General features: G+C 47.2%; 1 protein-coding gene across 4 annotated transcripts in view; it reads right to left on the bottom strand.

Moving 5' to 3' along the window:
• The window catches only part of AKAP9 (A-kinase anchoring protein 9), a 2,953,299-nt gene that overhangs the window by 1,151,693 nt on the left and 1,780,474 nt on the right, over positions 1-21,132 (bottom strand). For all 4 annotated transcript variants that reach the window (XM_069648423.1, XM_069648424.1, XM_069648425.1 and 1 more), the window contains 2 exons: positions 15,175-15,348; positions 14,964-15,068 (listed from right to left, as the gene is read on the bottom strand). In XM_069648423.1, coding sequence (XP_069504524.1) covers positions 14,964-15,068; positions 15,175-15,348 — 279 coding nt within the window. The remainder of the gene's footprint in view (positions 1-14,963; positions 15,069-15,174; positions 15,349-21,132) is intronic.

Raw genomic sequence — 21,132 nt, 5'->3', positions numbered from 1 at the left:
GCATCTGCTGCTCTTCAGTGACTTCTCTCGTCTCGTGTCTGTTAGGGAGAATTCTCTCTTTAGGCTGAATTTCCTAACCTAGTGAGTCCCCCAGCAGCTTTGCTGGATTTCTTCTGTTTGTTTTTCTCCTGCCAAGAGTGAGGCTCTTTTTCTCCCACTCTTGGACATGATTTATGGTGTTTCTTTGACTGTTAATGTGTTTTATGGGCTATGGGGTCCTTTACTCCAAAGGGCCTCATGTGTTTTTACTATGTGTGTTACACAGCACCCTCCGTGCAGTGACACCGGGGTGTCATAGTGACACCCCACCATAGACTCCATACCCTGGGACTGACTACTGTCTCCCAGGGCATGTAAAGTCACCATTGGCTTTACTAGTCCCAAATTATTAACAGAAACCGGTATAAACCATCATATTGTGGACGTACTTGTCGGGTCAATTCGATTGCCCCGGGGTCTGTTAGTCGAGGGGGCACGTCTCCGTCCCCCCTGATCGAGTTTTGGCTGGTGGCAGTGGATACTACTTTTTATATTCGACCGCGAATATATCCCTATGGGATTTTACCATTGTTCGAGGCTACCAACTTTAATTATTTAATTCTCATAGCCTTGAACATACCACCGGTTTATTTATTTAATATTAATTTGCCGGTTGGTATTTTCTGCCAGAACTCGATTCTAAAATGGCGTTTGTGTTCTCTTCTGTGACTCCAACCCAAGTGGAGCCCTTTGTTCCACTTTTTGGCGGGCTTCTCCACAGAAGCCTCCAAAAGTGGTGCCACTCTGTCTGGGTACCACAGGGGGTTGTGGGAGGGGGTTTAGGCACCCTGGACTTAGTTACCTTGGTAACTCAAGTCGCACTCTTGTGTGACTGGCCGGCTCACCACTTAGCATGTTTGATTGACAGCTAGGCTGAGTGAATGGGGGTATGCTGCATAAAAGCAGGGCTTTGGGGACTGGAACTTCAGAAGTCACCACAGGACCTGAGAATCCGACGAGGGAGAAGCTGAGCTGACCTACCACGACGACACCACCGGTGGAGCCCTGCGGAACTGACTCACCACTTCCTGACGACAGAGAAGATCTCCCGGCTGGAGAGGCTTCTTCCCCTGACTGGTGGGCACAACCAGTTTACCTTCTTCTCTTCGCACCCCAGACTGGTCTGTGGTCAAATTGCACGTGCCAAACACTCCGGCAACCGGATAGCCACTTACCACTGGACCGCGAATTGCAGAACCGCTCCTTTTACCTGAGAAACTCTGCGGCTGGTTTCTTCCCTGGCAGTGCAACAGACTCCTGTCTTCCTCCCGACGAGATCTTCTCTTCCCCCGGAAGAAGCACCGCCTTGCATCCGCTGCCAGGAACAACTGCCCCCGCTGGAGTATTCTCACCACTTTAAGGTACCGTGTCCGCCAGGCCTCCCTTTCTAAAGATTGCTACAAGGTAATAATAACCCCTTAACCTTCTAGACTGGGCTGGCCGCCTTGACCCTCTAACTGGTCCCTTTCTTTGGTTCAACTCCTTTTTGAACCGTTACAAGACTTTTGTGCACTGCAACCGTGTGACCTTGGACACATTTCGTTTTGATCCTCTTAAAGTGGATCCAGCCTATTGAACTCTAACTTCACGGTTTTACTTTGCCTTCCTCTCTTGTTGTGTTCTTGTAAAAGTGTTGGGACCTGTTTCAATTTATTCTCTGTTTTTCTCACCCTTTTACAAACGAATTATTAGAGTGCCATCTACGTTAAGCGCTCACCGTTGTCTGAAAATAAGTGGGGCTTTACTTAAGACTTGTCTAATATTTTTCTAAGGGAGTGTATATCTTTTAGTGACCGTGTTTTGAATTGCTTACTATTAGTGCCTGTGTGTTTTTCTAGATGTGGTTTTAAATAAATAATTATATCTCTTTTACACCAAGCCCTGGTCAGTGTTTACTTGTTCTATTGTGTTCTTTTGACCTATTGTGAATACTCTGTATACTGCCTAACTCTTCTTGAGGGAAGTCTGACTGCTCAGCCACAGCTACCAAGTGAATCTGTGTGGTACAGACTGCTACCAAGTGGGTTTACTGCCACCCAGCTGTAGTCCTAAATCTTTTGCACTGGTCCCAGAGGGAACTGCACAGGTTTCTGCCTAACAGTGTCCTGGTGGATCCCTTTCCTTGGCTCACGATCGGTCTCTCAGCTTCCCGGCTTCTTTGTCCGTAGGTATCTCAGCGTTCTGCGGCCCACTCCATGCAGTTTTACACTACGCCAGGCATCAATCTGCTTCCCCGGACACACCTCCCAGGAGGAGGCATTCACTCCTCTGCCACTCTGCAGGCAATTTGTTCCCTTTTCCTCAGTGCAGATCTTATCTCTATGTTCCACCCCAAAAAAGAGTTTCTTTCTTTCTCCTTGTTCTCAATTCAGGCACTGGCAGACCAGTCAACCAATCGTGTATGAAGTTGTGGGTCAGTGCAGCGAATGGTCAGACATGCGAGACAGACACAAAGGTAAAAGTTTTCTCAAGGTTTGCCATTTATTAAATGAAAAAAGGTGACATGAACACCTATCTTTCACTAACCTAAGATCGAAGTCCCTACCTAGCAAACAAAACTAAAGAAAGATTACCTAGTGACCTAAAGTCCCTCACACATACAACAAAATAAAACAGGGACTATTTGGCTGTCATCAAATAAACACAATAGAATAAACGCTCACACTTCTAGGTTCTTGAAAGTACTCCCTGTGATCAGGATTGGATTCTCTTCCCCTGGATCAATGTAGGAATATCTTTGGAGTAGTCCTGATTCAACAAAGCACTGTTCAGTTCAAAACAAAAGATCTTTTCCTTCAAATACAACATTCCGGTTGTTAAAGTAAATGGCTCTTTCATAAACACTTGTTCCACAAATCAAAGCAATTGGTGTTTTTCCCAATATCCTTCTTGGTGAAGCAAAAATGTCTCTCTCAAAACACAAGTACATAAATTAAGGTAATTGGTTTTCAGAGGCTATAAAGCAATTAATGGCACACTTGTTCTTCAAATTAAATAGTGTTAACAGATTGTTTTCCTTACACCGCCTTGCCACAATTATACTGCTTCAGAACAACATCTTCTTTCCTGGTCCACTAGCCTGCCAGGACTAACTACTATTGGTCCCTTTCCTGGTCCCTGGATGAAAAACGGCTACAACTATGGTTGTTCTTATTGGCCATATCTGTTCCAAGATTCTCCATACCAGTACCCTAGGTGAGGAGGTTTAAACAATGGCTGCCTCTGTTTCAAGTCTCTTGGCTGTTTGCAATGCGGGTTACAGGTTTCCCCCAGTTGGTGTCCCATATAAGGGGAGTCGCGCCCTTGTCGCCTTTGTACTGCCTTATTTGTTTGGTATTAAAAATGATGAGCTTCGGTAAAATGTCCTGTTCGGAGCACCCCAGGGTCACCTTTAGCGTTAGGCGCACTCACTGGTCTTCTTTGGCATCTCTGGTCCCCTCGCTGATGGTGCGGTGGGTCTCCAGTTTCCCGCCAGCACTTGCGTGTCTTCAGCAGTCTGCACGGTTACTTCCCAAAGCTCTGCCAGTTACGTGGACCCTGTGCTGCCTCCTGCACACCAGGGTTGGGAGCGTGTCTCCCTCTTGGCGGGGCTTCACATCTAGCGTCGACATCAGCTACCATTCTCCCTTCAACTTCTGCGGCAGACTCAGCACACTGGTCGGCCTCTGCCTCAGTTACTCCTTCAGCATCATCTCCTCGGCTGGCATCTCCTGTCACCTGCAACTCATTCCCGAGTTTAAATATCCTGTTCAGGTGATTTGGTCTATAACACCTACACTGCACATTCTGGTTAATGGCATGGTTGATCCTTGTTTACTATGGGCCCCTCTTCCTCGTCCCAGTACCATTGGCATTATGGATCCATAAGTCTGTAATGGTTTTGGGGTTTTGGTGTTTAATTAGTTAAGATGGCTGTGTGAAATCAGAGTTTCAAGAGTTAGTGAATTTTGTGAAAAAGGTTTGTGTTTTAACTTTGGTGTTAGGACCTCAATTTAATACATGGTCATTACAATTCGAGGATATTTTATTTAATTCCTGAACCCCCAAGGTAAACATCTTGTATTGGCTAGATGACTTTTCATAACATGATCTTTGGGTAGTTTCCTAGGAGGGATTGTACAATGACAGCATGCCATTATGTAGTTGAGGATTAGGGAAATCTCATCTTCGGAATTAGATGAATACAGCGTCTCTCCCAGAGTCACCACTTCCCCTTGACAGCAGTCTCCTCCCATGTGATCTTTCCGTCTGATACCACCCCCAGGATTAGGATCAGGTAGAAGCTGCTTTTCTCTGGCCACATGGGAGGAGACTTTAGGCTGGGGTTTAATGAGGACTCTGCAGGATTCATCACAGTGCACTATTCTTTCCATATAACCAATAAAACAGTTTCTTTTTGGGGAAAAAAGGAGGATATTGAGAGCTAGCCTATCCTTTAAAGGGGGGGTCAACCCCAGTGAGATCCCCTTTGCCTTGTCCCCTAGTGGTTATTAGTCCCAGTGGGCTCACCTGCCCAGTCCCAAAAGATGTGGCTAACCCTTGGGCAAAAGGAATCGATTCCCTGGATTAGTCACAGTCTGTCAAAAAGGCCTAGTGTTCCAACACACTCCTGGTATAGCATGACTAACATTCTGAAGAGAATTATAAACATCTCAGGAAAATGAGAACAAGCAGCCACATATGCCAGAATCAGCCCTCGAGTGAAATCGAACAGAGAGCTGGAGAAGGAGTTACAGCGACAGTGTATGCCAGGAGCGGTCGCCTGAAACATTGTGAGGTGAGGAAACCATTCTGTCGTAAGGAAGTTAAGTGTGGGCGAGGGATAGGTGTGAGAAGCACGGGAGGACAACATCCATGGAGTGGAGGTGCTTGCAGTGAGCAGGTCTGGGTTGTTGCACTAGGCTGAGAGATGAGAGCAAGCAAGTTGCAAGACGCAAGTGCTGCCACCTGTAGGCCCTATGAGCCCGACAGGTCGCGATGTCAGAGGTGCTCCGGCTGCTGGTCTTCCTGGGCACTAGAGTGAGGAACCGACAGGGGCTTTCACTGGACCACTGTTGGAATTTGCTCCATTGATATTCACATTGCAAGTTCACATACTACATTGTGTGTACAGAATATGGGTTCCTATCAAAATTGAGGTCCTGGGCTGTCTCCTACTTCCCTATATGGTCATTTACCTTTGAAAATGTTCATACTTCCACAAATTATTTTACTATTTTTTTTTAATGTTCCTACATTGCCAAGCCGGTCAATAGTTAATTTACTGCGCATTGCTGCGTGTGGTTTTGTTTTGGGCTTGGGTCAAGCTAAAGTGAAGTGGTCTGATCTTGTTAAGCCTAATAGTATGGGTGCTCTTACCACACCAGATTTGAGCTATACCATTTGGTATGTTAGGCTCAAGTTTGCTTCTCACTGGTATTTTTCTGATACCACTGCTCCACATGGGAAGATGGAACAACTGGGTTTTCACCCTTATGATCTGCGGTCTCCCGTATGCCAATACCTGCATCTACATCCCAGTCGGTGCAAATGTGCATGGTTGAGTGAGGCTATTTCACCAGTTGAATATTGGTGTGCCGTTTAATTGACATTGCTCCTGAAATTTCAGCTACTCTTGATAGAGATTTACGGGTTAGATGGGATTGTGATGGAGTTCTCACACTTGGAGGTATGTTCCCAAGTGGACTGTTAGGCTGAACTTGGTTCTATTAAACAACTGCATGGCTTGCAAAATTCACTCTTTAGGTATGCATACATTTTTATTTAGCCATCTTTATTTTGTCTTATTGCCAGACGAGGTATATTGAAACACTGGAAATCAAATACTGTAGCCACACCAAGAGAATGGATCAAATACCTTACATGTGCTAATGATCGTGAAGAAGGACAAAGTTACTTACCTGTAACTCTTGTTCTCCAGGATGGGACTTACATGGATTTACATGCTCATGAATATTCCCCGTCAGGCTCGGAATCCTCAGAAATATAAAGCAGTCTAGCTTTACTCTAAAAACTGCATGTCGCTTGTATAGCTTATTGCTGGCTGTCACTTTGGGTCATATTGCCCCATCCACTAACTTCTGTCCTCCTTAGCGCCACCCCTGCTGGCCATTTTCAGATTTGGTTATGCACGTTAAGTGACAGTAGGAACCAAGAAGGGCCAAGAGGCAAAGGTGGGAGGGTTAGCATGTGAATCCATGTAAGACCCATGCTGGAGAACAAGAGTTACAGGTAAGTAACTTGTTCCTTCTCCAGCATTGTATCTTAAATGGATTCACATGCGCACATGAATATGATTACACAGCAGTACATTTACACAACCATGGGAGGTGGCAGGGCTCAACTGAAGCAATACACCTACCGCTGGAACAGATTCACCTCATGCAAACTGGTTGCGTAGCACTGCTTGTCCAACACAAGACTACTCCCTGTAATCAGTCGACACAGTAGAATCTCGTGTAGGTATGGGTAGAACTCCACGTAACCACCGTGCAGATTTCGAGCAGAGGAACATTAGAGAGGAACACTGTCAATGCGATGGCTCTGGTGGAGTGAGCTCTCAGCCGGCCTGGCAAAAATCTGTTGGACAGCTGATGGCAATGCATGATACAACCAGAGAGCCACATGGATGGTACCCTTGGACAGGGCCTTTCCATGCCTCCGATGTCTAGAATTGAAGTCTTTCAAAAGTCCTAAGTGCGTGCAACATACAACTTCAAGGCACGTGCAACGTCCATTGCATGCAAAGATCTTATAGCACAAGAAGAAGGGTTTTCAAAGAACACTGACCGAAAAAAAAGGCTTGTTTAAATGAAAGACCGACCGGACCTTCGGAATAAAAGAAGGGTGAGTTTATAGAACTACTTCAGCAGAGTGTAACAACAAATATGGAGGCTTACATGAGTGAGCCTTTATTTACCACACCAGCCTGGCAGAGGTGATAGGCAGCAGGCAGGCAGTCTTCCAAGAAAGAAACTTCAAGGAGGCCCGATGGATAGAGTCAAACTGTGCCCCTATCAGTTTGAACAGCACCGCATTCAGCTCCCACGCAGAGGCAGGATCCTTCACCAGAGGGAAAGTTCTGCAGAGGGCCTTGAGGAACTCCTTAATGAGCCTTTGTGACCACAGGGAGAGCCTTCCTGCAGCATGGGTGTACCGGGAAACAGTGGCCAGGTGCACTTTGATAGATGCATGGGCAAGGCCAGCGAGAGCAAGTAAGGAAGAAGCTGCTTCACCGTTATATGCAGCAGAGAAATCATCTGTGACTGGCACCACACCGTAAAGTGATTGCACTTGTGTTTGTAGCAGGCAAGCATAGATGAAGCCCTGGCTAGAACGACCCTGCATTTCGATGGCAGCGAGTAGTTTCCAAATTCTAGAGCTGCAGGAGCAAGGACGTCAGGTTCATAGACGCTGGGTCGTGGTGCAGGATGGACACTTCTTCCCTGGAGAGCTGGTCTGGAAGGGGAGGCAGTTTGATGGCTGAAACCCGATGGAGACGGGTCATGCCGGCGCAACGAGGATCATCTTGCAGTGACATTGTCTGAGTGCGTTGATTGTAGCAACAGAGGAATTGGCGTGAATGCATACAGGAAGAGGCCCTCACAAGGGAATGAGAATGTCTTCCCCAGACGCCTGTCCTGAGGATATCTACTGGCACACCTTTGTCATTTGTCATGTTGTTATGTTTGATTTACACCGTGCACTGCTACCACCCAGGGGCAATCTCCAGGCACTCGTATGGCTCTGCAAGAAAAGAGGGCAGGTTGTGTTTGTGTGGATAGGATAATAGAATAGGCTCAGAATCAGGGGAAACTGGCATCCGTGTGCATGATCTAGCGTGCGGGTTGGTTGAGCGGCCCGGCTTGTTGTAACCGTAAGGGTAAGACTCAGTGCCTCGGTTGTCTACTACTGTTTACGTTGGTGGTGTGTGTTGCATGCAGTTAGGGTGGTTGTATAATCGTACAGAATAGTTTGTTATATCTGTGTGAGGGGGGGTGCAGTGTTGTGGTTGTTTGTTACATGTCTGAGTGAGTTGTGTTGGAGTGCAGATATGTGTGGTAAGGCTAGGGGTTTTTGCATTGTGTGCAAGGGTATGTTCCGTCTGAGGTTAGGTTCAGTGTCTCTGAAGTATGTTGAGTGTGAAGGTTGATTAATGCTTGGTGTGTGTGTGTATGTATAGCTTGGCTACCTCACAGTAGTGTAAAGTGGTTGTGTCGGAGGCGCGTGAGTGGAGTGGATTGGTTGATCTAAACATTACCTCTGAAATATGTCCTCAGCACTCATCCAGTTGCCGTTCAGTGGTATCCCCCAACACTCCAGGCTATGGTCCGCTGGCAGTCCCCATCACCTCTCCTAGCTCAGTGGGGCTACGTTCCCCCACTGGTTCCTCTGAGTGTAATGGATTGGTTGCACCCAATAGGTCTCTAGTTACTCAGCTAGAGTTTGGTATAGTTGTGCTTCAGCTTGTAAGATTGGCAGCTAAAGTGACACATCGGGAAGTCATGCATTGCTTGACGAACTACCCTAACTATCTTGAGTGAGGTGTGGTTAGTCTACATGCTTCATTGAATGCCTTACATGGTTGGTCTTTCCAGAATGTCTAGATATTGCGCATGGGGTGTCTTTCACCAATCTGTTTAACTTGATTCATGGATACTCTTTGCTGTACTCTGTAGCTGTGGCGCGTGAACTCAGAGGAGTTGAGTGCAGGAGGGTGTGCTTTTGCTGCTATTTTGTTGCTTTGCGCTAGTCATTGGCAGTTGAATAACCATGTTTATAGTCGTTTCCTGAAGATGAGATGATCTTATGTGGTTCTAATTTGCTTGGGCATTGTGTTCCATAGGTTAGCAATTAAGCGTGAGGATGCAGATCCTCCAAATTTCCCTTTTTCAAATTGTTTTGTCTCAATTTGGAGGTCGTTGCTTGATCTTAGTTCTCTTCTTGGTTGATAGCGGCTGATCTTGGCCCGGAGAAATTCGGATCCTTGTCTGTGTAAGCATTTATGAGCAATGCAGAGGGCCTTTAATTTATTGCGTTGTTTTACTGGTAGCCAATGTAGGCTTCTCAGAGCTGGAGTGATGGGGTCTCTTTTGTTTAATCTCAGGCATATCCTAGCGCCAGTGTTCTGGACGCGTGGAAGTTTTTTGGTGAGTCTTTCAGGCATTCCGAGGTTGAGGCAGTTTGCTGCTGTCACAAAGAGGTTGATTTGAGGGTGACCCCACTCTTAAGAGACAGGACACTTGAGCTTGCTGGAGCTCTCACTGATGGTGTGTTGAATGTCTGCCAGGTGAAATGGGAAGTGAAACATCTGCCTCCAGAGAGAGAGAACGGAGGAGCGTGTCCGGCCCTGCTTCCTGGTGCAAAACATGGTGGTGGTGTTCATGAAGTCTCGTACCACCTTACCCTGGAGCTAAGGCTGAAAAGACGTGAGAGCCCAGAAGACTGCCCGTAGTTCCAAGGCGTTGATGTGCAACTCCTTTTCCACTGGGAGCCAGAGGCCTCTGGCATAGGATTGGCCCATGTGGGTTACCCAAACTTCCAGAGAAGCGTCGGCGTGACTCCCTCCTGATATGCAGTGATCTGAAAGGGAGTACCCTGCGAGAGATGAGGGCGGAAAGACCACCAGTACACGGCCTGATGGAATGCCGGATTGAGGGTGATCTTGTTGGTCCATGAAACCATGACCTGTTTCCATATGGCATCTAGGAAGTCCCTAAGTGGTCTTCTCTTCAGGCTGCACTGAGGAACCAGATATATACAAGAGGACATCATCCCCAAGAGGGACTTGATGGACTGGACTGTTGCAATCTTGAATGTCTACAGCTGCTGAACCTTCACCAGGATGGCCTTTATCCTGTCTTCCGACGGTGTTGCCAGATACGTGACAGTGTTGAGACGTGAACCCAGAAATAGTGTGTTAGAATTTGGGATAATTTATGGAGAATCCCAGAGAGGTTAGGGTCTGATAGTGTCTACTGTATGTCGTACTGCCAGAACGTGGGAGCGGGACCGGATTAGCCAGTCATCTAGGTATGGATAGACAGACACCCTGGCGGCAAAGAAAAGTGGCCACCCAAGCCAAGCACTTGATCCTTGGTGCTGATTTCAGGCCAAAAAGCAGTGTTTTGAATTGGTAGAGTCTTCCTTGAATGACGATTCAGAGGAACATTCCATGCTTTGGATGAATGGGGATGTGGAAATACAAGTCTTCTAAATTCAGTGCTGCCAGGAAATCCCCTCTTTCCAGCTGCTCGTGCAGGTGCTGCAGCATGATCATCATGAACTTCAGAGATTTCAGGAACTTGTTGAGAAGTCTTAAGTCAAGGATGGGTCTCCAACCTCCAGACTTCTTCTGGACCAGAAAGTATCTGGAGTATACACCATAGCCCCAGAGTCATAGAGGGACAGGCTCTATTGCACCTTTCCGCAACATGGCTTCAACTTCCTTGAGGAGTTGGGCCCCCATGAGGCTCCTGCATTGAGATGGGAGGGATGCAAGGGTATTTGCTTTGAAACTCCAAGATGTGACCATGTTGGATGATATTGAGCACCCATTTGTCTGTGGAGATGTTGTGCCACTGGAGGACATATTGAGACAGCCGGCCTCCCACTGGTATAAAAAAGTGGGGGCACGGGCCCTGGTCAGATCTCTTTGGCTATTGCCGTCCTGGCTGCAGGAGTGCGACAATGTTGGCCACTTCCCCTGTAGGCTAGTGAGCATTCGCTATATGCCTCCTCCGTGATGGATCAAGAGGGCTAGCAAAAGGCTGCACTGGGAACCTTAGCGGTTCCAGAGACCTTTCCCTTAGTGGCCGCGGAGACAACAGAGTCTGGTGTGGTACGGGTTCTAAGGCATCTGGGTGCCTTATTCCGGACCCTGTACTTCTTTTCCAAATGCTCCTTTTGGGAGGAACAGAGTAAGGGTTTCTCATAACCACCAGGCGGTCTTCCCAGATGCCATCCAGTAGAGGAACAGAAATTGCTGTATTCTTGGAGGACTCACAACATTGAAACAGAAAATCTTCCTTCTTTTTCCCTTGGGGACGAGGTACAACAGCTTCCCAGTGTGGGAGATCATGGCTTGAAAGGATCCAATCTCATCCGGAGAGGAGTCTCTAACCTGCAAGTCTGCGTCTGGAAGCTCGGCATCCGCTGGGACATAATCGTCATCCTCACTCGTCTCCAGAGTATGATCCGTATCCGGGTTGGTGTAAGTAGTGGTATCCATACCTGTTAGATCAGACTCCCCAAGATAGGAGAGCACGGAAAAGGTGGCTGTAGTTGAACAGCTGGAGCCATATGGGGTGGTGTCTGGCGAGGTCGTTACAGTCTTGGAGGACTCGTAGCCGGCGCCAGGCCAGTAACAACTGGAGGGCTGGGAGCCACTGCTAGAAGACGTGGCTCAATCTCCAAGACCAAAGTATGGCAAGCGGTCAAAATGTCAATTGACACATCCCTGGGAGCTGTAGGTGCCATTATGGGACCTGAGGTCAAGGGCTCGTAGGAAGAGAAGGACGCTTATTGTAACGCTCACCTGATTCCCGTAGAGGCGCCGGTCTTGACTGGGCGTATACCGTATCTTCAAAGGTGATGTGTAACACACGACTGGCTCTTTGGGCTGGACCTCTGTGCACTGTATGTCTGCCTCGAAGGGTAAGATGTCTGCAGATAGAAAATATGGGATTAAGGAACTGGGTTATTGAACGTCTCTCTCTTCTTCCCTTTCTCTTCTCCTGTAGAACCCCAAAGGTTAACGCCCTCACCTTAGGTAAGTGAACGCCGTGCTCTCCATCTGCCTCGGGGCAGGGTGCTGTAACCAGTTTCTTCACTGGATAAGGGGAGCAGGCCTCTTGACTTCAGAGGACTGCTGTCCGTCGTTTACTGCACGAACGGTAAGTTTCGAGTAATTCTAATGTCTTTAAAGTCTTTAGTAATGATGTTTCTTGTTTTGCAGGGTTCCGGCGATGGGGGATGACGGGCTGAAGTGAGTTGAAGATGGAGCCCGTGTGATGAATAGAAGCGCCTGGAAGCACGTAAGTAAGCGCTTGTTGCCTGCTTCACGATGCGCTCTAACTGTCTTTTTATTTTGCAGGTACAAGTTCGGAGCGGCTGCAGGGTGCCGGAATACCCACTGGGTTAGATGTGGAAAGGAGTAATGGCACGTGAGTATTAAAGTTCCCCAATGTCTTTAAAACGCACCTTGTTTTGTCTTTCAGATGCGGGATGCAGCGCCGAAGGCCTCCGGAGCGTGCGAAGAGTTGGTAAGCTTTTGTCTTTCAGATGCCGGAATGCAGTGTGAAGACCTCCGGAGCGCACGAAGAGTAGGTAAGCCTTTGTCTTTCAGAAGCCGGAATGCAGCGCGAGGCGTTGGTGACAGCCGATGGACCAGGTAAGTGAAGAGCTGTCACTGAAGACCGTAATGCTAACCTGTTCTTTCTTGTCTTTATAGGTGTTGCTGAAGACTGGATTCAGGATGGTAAGCCTTTTTCCTTAGGCCCAGGATCAGAAGCAGAAGACACGATGAGCGTTCTGCTGCAGAGGATGCAGAATAACGCAAAGCAAGATTCATCCATCGGGTGTGGTTTAAATAGCCTCCTGTAGTGCTTAGGTGTCTCCTTCCACAGCCACGCCTAGGTAAGAAAAGAGTTCCTGCTTTCCAGAAGAGTTCCAGTGTTCTGAATCTAGGGAGTGGCTCCTGCCCCACCCAACAGGAAAAGTAGTTCCAAACAGAAGAGGATCAGAGGCTCAACTGGCAGGCAAGTAAGCAGCATGGTCTGCTGCAGGTAAGTCCACCCAAGCATTATGAGCCCGGCGCTTCCAGCGCTGGGACTGGGCATATTTATGAGCCTGGTGCCACTGGCGCCAGGACTGGGTCCAAAAGGTCCCAATTGGGACTGGTTGGCACTCGGAACCTGGGTTATGGATCTGCTTCCAAGGGAGTTGGGAAAACCCTGACCTTTTGGAAACAGAGATCATGACACTTATCCTGTGGAGTTGGTTGCGGATCAGGGTCACCATGATCACCTTCTGGATCTGAAAAGACACTCTGTGGGAAATCATCATCTGACAGTGAAAGGTGGAACCAACGGGGCATGGGGTGACACCCTGAAAGGCCTCACCGGAGACACAGTGAGGGGCTGTGCAGGCCTCGTAGGCCTGCGGAGAAAAGGGAGTGCTGGAGGCAACTCTTTCTCTATACTGGATTCCTTAGGGATGGAGGCATTCACTGGAGCACCTGGCAATGCAAGCTTCGGTGGCGCAGCACCAGCTGCGGCTGACACAGCCCTTGGAGGCAAGGCTACTCTAGACACAACAGTTGAAACGGTAACTATTGCCATCAACGGGATGAAAACCAGTACTGCCGGCTTGCTGGATGTCATTGACGGGGTCTTTGTGGACGAAGTCCATGACGACAGTCTGGCCGTAGACCAAGTCATCGACGAGGACTTGGACGACAAAGTCTTATGTTTTGTCTACGGAGTTTTGCCTCTTGACGGTGCCTGACCAGTTGATGGTGCAAATGTTGATGAATGCCGGCCCTCAGATTAAGGGAGCGTCGTCATAATGTTTGACGACCCGGTTGACGGAGATGCTGCAACCATGGTGCTTATCGACGGAGAAGCTGGAGCGTGGGATGACACTGCCTTTTTCAGTATCTTCCCTTTGGAAGTGTCCTCAAAAGACCTCGACCTCTTTTCAGAGGGTTTACACTCTTTGGGTCTGCTGGTCGTGGCAGAGGCATGGCTGTCGACCCACCAACCTTCTATGATGGTCCTTTCACGTCTTAGAGGAGAATGACTGGTAGATTGAACCGCCATCCGCATTGTGGTCTTGAAGAAGGCAGTAGATGAACTTTTGATGGCGATCTTCCACCAAGATGTTCTTCACTCTGCAGTTCGAACAGGCCCTGAAGAGGCTCTTCTTCAATGCGACCACCATACCACCTGTAGTAAACCGAAGTCAACAGCTACACACGATCTTGAGGTCCGCCGATATACGGGATCGCTACTGGCAAGAGACCCCCATTGCTGCAAGTTGCATGGTGTCTGATGGAAAAAAATGTTAGCAAAAATAGGCAAAATTCAACGAGATCTTCGAAGAACGAAACAACGAGGACTCCCGAGTACCTGCAGTAAACATCTGAAGATGGCCACCAGGGGTGAAGCTAAGGAGGACGGATGCCATTGGATGGAGCAGTATGGGCCAAAGTGACAGCAATAGGCTATACAAGCGACATGCTGTTTTTAGCTTAAAGCTAAACTGCTTTATATTACTGAGGATTCCCAGCCAGACAACGGGGAATATTCCTGAGCATGTGAATCCATGTAAGACCCCATGCTGGAGAAGTTTATAATTTTGTGGCACCAATCCGACAGCGCCTTAACAAGATATCTTTCCTGGGTATTGAAGTTATTTACAATCATGATTTTGCTTTGATATATTATACTGATACGCTCTCTAATTGTGTCTGGTTATTTGCATTCTGCATTGTTTTGATAATTTTGCTTAATACATTGGATAATTTTCTATGCATAAACAGTTTACGTATGCATTATCGAACTGCAATTTGCCTAATTGTATTGCACTATGTTGAGGTCTAAACAAGGTTTTTAAAAAATGAATAGGTCAGGACATCAGAGCAGCAAAATGTTTAGCGGTATGGATTTCCGACCCAACATTGTAATTTCTGAACTCTGTCAAATACAAAAGGGTAGGCTTTTTTTTAATCACATTTTAAAACTGGAGGTATCCAGATGCAAGAGCAATTTAATGCACATTACAATATTTTCCAACAGTGGATGTCCCAAATTATTCACTTTAGTTATATGAATGTATAATGCAAAGCTATTGTATACTTCTCAGACTTATTTCCATCACTTCAGCAAACTATGCATTAAAAAAAGTCAGAATAAAACCTGTACCTCATTTTCTTTTCTGTCAATTGCTTCTCGTTCCACTTGCAATTGAGCTTCCAGCGGTAAGTCTCCCTTAACCTCTAAGATTGTGAATGGCTTTCTTTCCTCCACCTTTAAAGAATGTTACATACTTTAGTTTGAACACCTTCAATACAGATTACTTTAAGTAAATGTCGCTTTACAAACATACAAGATTTTCCACAATGGGAAGACATACCTTGTGCAAGTCATCACTGCTGATTAATGCTTGCTCAAGCTCCCTTATTCTGTTCTCCAGTTTCTCAATTTCTTCGTTCCTCTCTTGCACATCCCTCTGGAGCTGCTCTTTTGAGAGTAAAAGTTCACTGCACTTGTCAGTCTTCTCCTTTAGATGATTTGATAGCCTTTCAACCTAAATTAAAAAACCAACAACAATATGGTCAAATTTAAATGACTATGTAGTAGCTACACTGATCTCAAGAAGTGTTCAGGCATGTTTTCTGGACTAAGCCTACGCATCTGGAGAATATACTCATACTTAGCTTGTCTGTTCAAGATTATCTAAACCCTGGTTACGACCCCAGAGAGGTTTACACAGGCAGACATTCGGTATCCTGGTAAGAACAGTTACATCAATTAAATAAATAACCAAAAGCAACTTTTGCGACATGGTCCCGGACTGGACCCTTTCAGAGGGAAACAGGGACCACTGCAGACTTGGGTCCAGGTGAAAGACAGAGCCAGCCGTGTCCCAGAGGCAGGTAGAGGGAGTTTCTGGGTTGGTGGGTCCAGTCTCAGAAATCCCCTCATGTCCCTTGAATGTTAATATGGGTAGCACCCTCTGTCACACGATGCTTCTCAGTACTGTTTCCGGACATAGTTCTGTTTTCTCTTTTACAGGCAGTAACTCCCAGAATTCACCTAGGCACAGCTAAGAAAACCTGCACCAGACCTGGGTTATCAATCGAGAACATAAATGGAATGTACATGGATTTTTCTTGCCCAAAAGACAGGCCTCATGCTAATAGGGGGACTACAGAAAACTAACAGAGTGTGAGAAGGATAATGCAGAGGAGCAGGAGAGGCACAAAAAGCCACAAAGAAAACGTGCACGCTGAGCATGCGCCGGCTACTCTGCAAATGGGGATTCAAAATAGAGAGGGGATAAGATGGGCATTTAAAACGGTGTACCTGTGTAACCCAGCCATTGGGGAGAACGTAGCTCCAAATTGGCCCACAGAGTAAGGTAAGTACTAGAAGGGGGCAGGGAAAGATAGAACCAGGAAGAGAACAGCATGAAAGGAAAGTGAAAGATAGACAGTGAGGGCTAAAGGGGCGAGGTTAGTAAGCGTGGCGGTAGACCAAAAGACCAGGCAGAGTACGGGCAGACAATGAGATGATATGGCATTTATAACGCGCCTATACACAAGTGTTTCGGGGCGCGATATAATTGGAGTGTTTAAGAACGGCTGGCAGAGGTGGTGTAGAGTGCAGGCAAGGTATTTGTTGCGAGTGTGAGTTGGACCAGTTCAATGTAGTGTGGTGAAAGGGGTTGTAAAAGATGAGTGAGAAAGATAGAGAGGGGGCAAACTGAAGGGGGGAATCAAAGAGAGTGAGAGAAAGAGTGTATTATATGTAGAGAGTGCAAGGAAGTAGTGTTTAATGACCAAAGCAGAAGGGAGGGGCATAGTTGGAAGTGATAGGTAGATACAATATAAGACTGGGATACAGACGCATAGATAGGGGACTGGTTGTGGTGAGGGGAGTGTAGAGAGATGGGGAGAGGAGAATAGGTTGAATAGGGGGTGAGGACAGAATGCGTACATCGGAGGGACATAAGTGAAACGAAAAGAGGGGAAGAAAACCAACGGGTGTGCAAGAAAGATGGGGAGGAGTGAGCGAGAGTGAAGTGGAGGGTGAGGGGATGGAGTATGAGATCAGGGGAAGGAGTATGAGATCAGGGAAAGTAGAAAAAGGAAGTGTGCATATGAGAGAACCGTCCAGGGTGTCTTTTACCACAAGATAACTATTATATCCTATTGAAATCGGGAGGCATTAGGGTCAGGCTATGCTAGAGGAGCCCCAGAGGGAGCCACATAGATGAGGCTTTTTGCCTTTAGGCCATCACCTAAAGCCAGATTTAGATAGGTATGACTGATCGCTAGCTGGAAGACTTGGGATTTAGGGACACCCGAGTTAGGGTGAAGGTAACCCACTGGAGGTTGAGAGAGGGAAGTCCATTAGCATATCCCGCCTTCACCCGAACCAGAATAAAACAGTTATTCTGACCTTTTCAAAAATAAAAACCCTTGAACCATCCTTAAGCGCCTGTGAGCTATTGAGGCCATCTGCGATACTAAATAAAGGAAGTGGGGTCGCAACCCTGTTAAACCTGTGTTTCTAAACAAAAAGATAGTTACGTCTGTTCAAAAGTTAAAGTAACTAACCATAGCGACCACTGTACTTTTGTTCCATAATCACCTTTCCTCCATACTCATGGCCTTTTGCTCCTATGGAAAGGGGACACTGCCCTCTGCATAGCAGATTTTGAATAAAGCAGAGGGCACATGCACAGGATTCCTACACATCGGTCTTTCCCATTAGGCGGTAATCGGCTCCCAACCATCAGTCCCTTTCGTAACCGTCATTATGAGGAACGCTTATTAGCAGGAGAACGGGTCATATGGAGGAAAAGGGACTAGGAGTACAACAGTCTTACAAATTACTACTAACTCCCTTACTCCTTACAACTAGCAGAGTGCTAAGCTACTTGAAGGGAGGAGTCCATAGAAAAAGGATAAAATGCAAACTCCAGTGTGACCCTGTCTAATCAAAAAGGTTCTGTAGAACCTCCTACCCAAACCTGGCATCCACTTATGAACTCTCATCAAGAGAATAGTGTCAGAAGAAAGTATGTGGGGTAGCTTAGTTAACAGCCCTGAACATATCCGTATCTTCCATAGGATATACAACCAAGAAATGGGAAGGGTATGAATTGAATCCTAACCATTGGCAATGCTCTGGGAAACCTCCCACATCAGTGCTTTGTTAGCTCGTCTGCACCTTCACAGAAGGTAACCAGCCATAAACAAATCAATTTTGGTCCTGTCACCTAAGGGAGCATTCCCATGATATCCTCCAGTGGGACAAACCTCTGGAAGCCAACCAAGACTGCCTCAGAATGCACCACGTATGCATGGAGCACTCTAGTCGCTGGTTGATGCTTTATCTTGTAATATTCCAGGATGCTAGACAGCACACATCAAGCGATGGTGGCCTTCGAGGCTTGTGATCCCATGGAGGACATCACCTAATCAACAAAAAGCCTTATTTGTTCGCTAAATTCCAAATAAATTATTAAAACCCCTTTGGACATCGGGTATTGTCAAGGTCCTTTCTATGTCACCTGAATGGTCAGGGAAGAACACAAGTAGACTAATTTCCTATTTGAGATGGAATTATGTCACCACTCCGGGAAGGAATGAAGGTCAAGTAGATGGTGCAACTGAGAGTCAAAAGCTCTAGGACTCCCTTTCCTGAAGTAAAGGCGGCCAAGAAGACAGTCTTCTAACAAACAAGGCTCAAGTCTATAAAATCCATCAGTTCGAAAGATGTGTGCATGAGGGATGACAGAACCACAGTAAGATCTGTTGTGGTTTACGTTGAGAAACCGGTGAAAATAGTCTGGTAAGCCTGTCAGACAGTCTTCTAACAACTGCGTTCTAGAGGGAGAAAAGTGAGACCTCAAAATTAAGAATTAAGAGATGCAACAATGCAGTAATCCAATTTAACTCGTATGGATGCCAAAACAGAGATGCAAGAGATCAGGTCATCCAAGGAGGCCTGGAAACAGTTTTATCCAGTCTGCACGGATCAGTGGCAACATTGCACCAGTTTTCTACATTACCGCTGCCTGGTGAAGGATTTGTGGGCTGCTCAAAGGACTAAAATGGTCTGTGATCAGAGACCCAGATGAGCATAAACTAGGGTCTCAGGACCAAAGTAGTAAGGGCAGTGAACTTGGGAAGGCTTGCAACACCTGTCCCTCCTGTTGACTGTCCAGATTCAGTAAGTGCGCAAGGATCTGCAGGGGATCTAAGACAAGTCCAGGAGCTCAAAGAACAAAACCTCATTAGCCAGAGTGGAACTATCAGCAACATGTTTATAGCGTGAGCTGGTACACCACCTTGGCCAAGAGCGAGATCAGGGGAAAAATATACAGGAATTGGCACAATCACTAATGCAGGAAGGCATCGCCTGTGGAGCGATCCACGCGGACTCCCTGTTAGAACTATAGCAAAGAGATCTGTAAGTGGAGATCCCTGCTAAGACATCTTGGTGCAATTCCCATTCGTGCTGGGCCTGGGACATTCTGCTTAGAGAATCTTCATGCACACTGAGGGAACCTGACCAGCACCAATCATTCCCTCTGTTTAATCATTCCCTCTGTTTAGATTATGTCAGTCAGGACTAACACCCGTCTCTGTAATGAGGGAATAGCACAAGTTTGCTACACTACTGCTGCCGGGTGGAGGATTTGTGTAGTGCCTGAAGATGACATTCTGTGCTCAGAGCCGGATATGGCTGTTAGTAGGTTTCTAATGAACCAAGGTAGTAAGGGCAGCGAGCATGGGGAGGGATGTAACACCTGTCCCTCCTGAGTGAATTGAATGAGCAAATTCAATAACTGTGCAAGGATCTGTGGGATATCCGTGAAAATGCCCAGAGATAGAAGAATCAAAACCTCACAGGCAGGAGTGGAGTGGGGCTATCGGCAACATCCTGCAACATGTTGATCTTCTGAGCTGATAACGTGCCACGGAACGTGTCTTTGGAAAGCAACCGCTGTGGCCTTAGTTCTGATGGCGTGGGTATGCATATTTGCTGGCAAAGTCTGGTGCTGCCCTTCATACGCCTCCTTGATGGCCATAACCATCCACCTTGCTGCGGAAGCCTTGGAGGCCTGACAGCCAGGTTATGACACCCCCAAAGGTGAGGAAGAGGGCGTCTAATTAATGGAAGCTCTTGGTTCTGTCCAGGTAGTATTTTAGCAGACGTCTGACATCCAGACAGAGCAAAACCTTCTGAGCGTCATCCATAGTGTCCGCAAAGAAAGTCAGTACTACTATCTCCTCATTAAGGTGAAAGGAGGAGACAACCTTAGGTAAGAATGTGGGCTGGGTTCTGAGCACCACCTTGTCCATACGAAACGTAGTATATGGCTATGGAGCCACCAGCGCCTGGATCTCACTGATCCGGCACGCCGAGGTAAGGCCCACTAGGAGGGCCATCTTAATGGTGACAAGCCTGATGTCCAAGGATGCGATAGGCTCGAATGGTTTAGTGTCAGGGCTCCCAGGACCACATTTGGGTCCCACACAGGGTGTGGTTTCTTGATAGGCGGATAGGGCCTGGTCAGGCTCGCCAAGTGCCTCTTAACCACCTGATTAAAGGATGAAAATAACCTCCCCTTCCGAGTTCTTGTAAGCTCCAATGGCTGCCAGATACATGCATCATGGACATGCACCCCTGAGTGTGCGAGGTGCGCCGAGAAGGATAGCTTGTCGTCCAACGTGCAAGTCAACGGATACATTTCCTTTGATTCTGCCCCGTGACAAAACCTGGTCCACTTGCTATTGTACTGGCTCCTGGACAGTCTCTCCTGGAAGCCTTTAAAGACCCCGAAGGACCAACCCTTGCACGAGCGCTGATGCGTTTAGCTGTAGGTCTTAGGAGTGGACTTGGTGAGGATCGGTAAAGATTCCGCAGTTTGCAAGCTATTCTTTTTCTTATCGACTTCCTCATCCGTTGTCAAATGGAACCGGTCTCCCCCCTCAAAAGGAAGGTCTAGTATACGTTCCTGCACATCTGGAATGAATTTTGTCACCCTTAACCAAGACATCCTTCTCATGACAGTGGCAATACAAATGGCACGACCTGAAGTGTCAATGTGGGCCACCGTGGACTCCATTATGTCTTGTGCCACTATTTTTGCCTCAGCCAGCCCAGCCTTGAAGCAAGCCTGGCTGTGAGTAGGGAGCCCTGGGAGGAAATTGGCAATCTCCCACCATAGCTTCTGGTTGACCACTGCCAATATGGCAACCGCGTTGGCCTGGCACAGGTGGAGAGTGACGCTGGAATAAACTTTCTTCCCAAACGCCTTGAAGATCTTTACCTCCGTACCCAGGAGTGCTGA

Source organism: Ambystoma mexicanum, chromosome 2q, assembly GCF_040938575.1.
Source record: "Ambystoma mexicanum isolate Mex_15411 chromosome 2q, UKY_AmexF1_1, whole genome shotgun sequence".
Taxonomy (NCBI): Eukaryota; Metazoa; Chordata; class Amphibia; order Caudata; family Ambystomatidae; genus Ambystoma; species Ambystoma mexicanum.
This window is presented reverse-complemented; position numbering and strand designations above follow the sequence as displayed.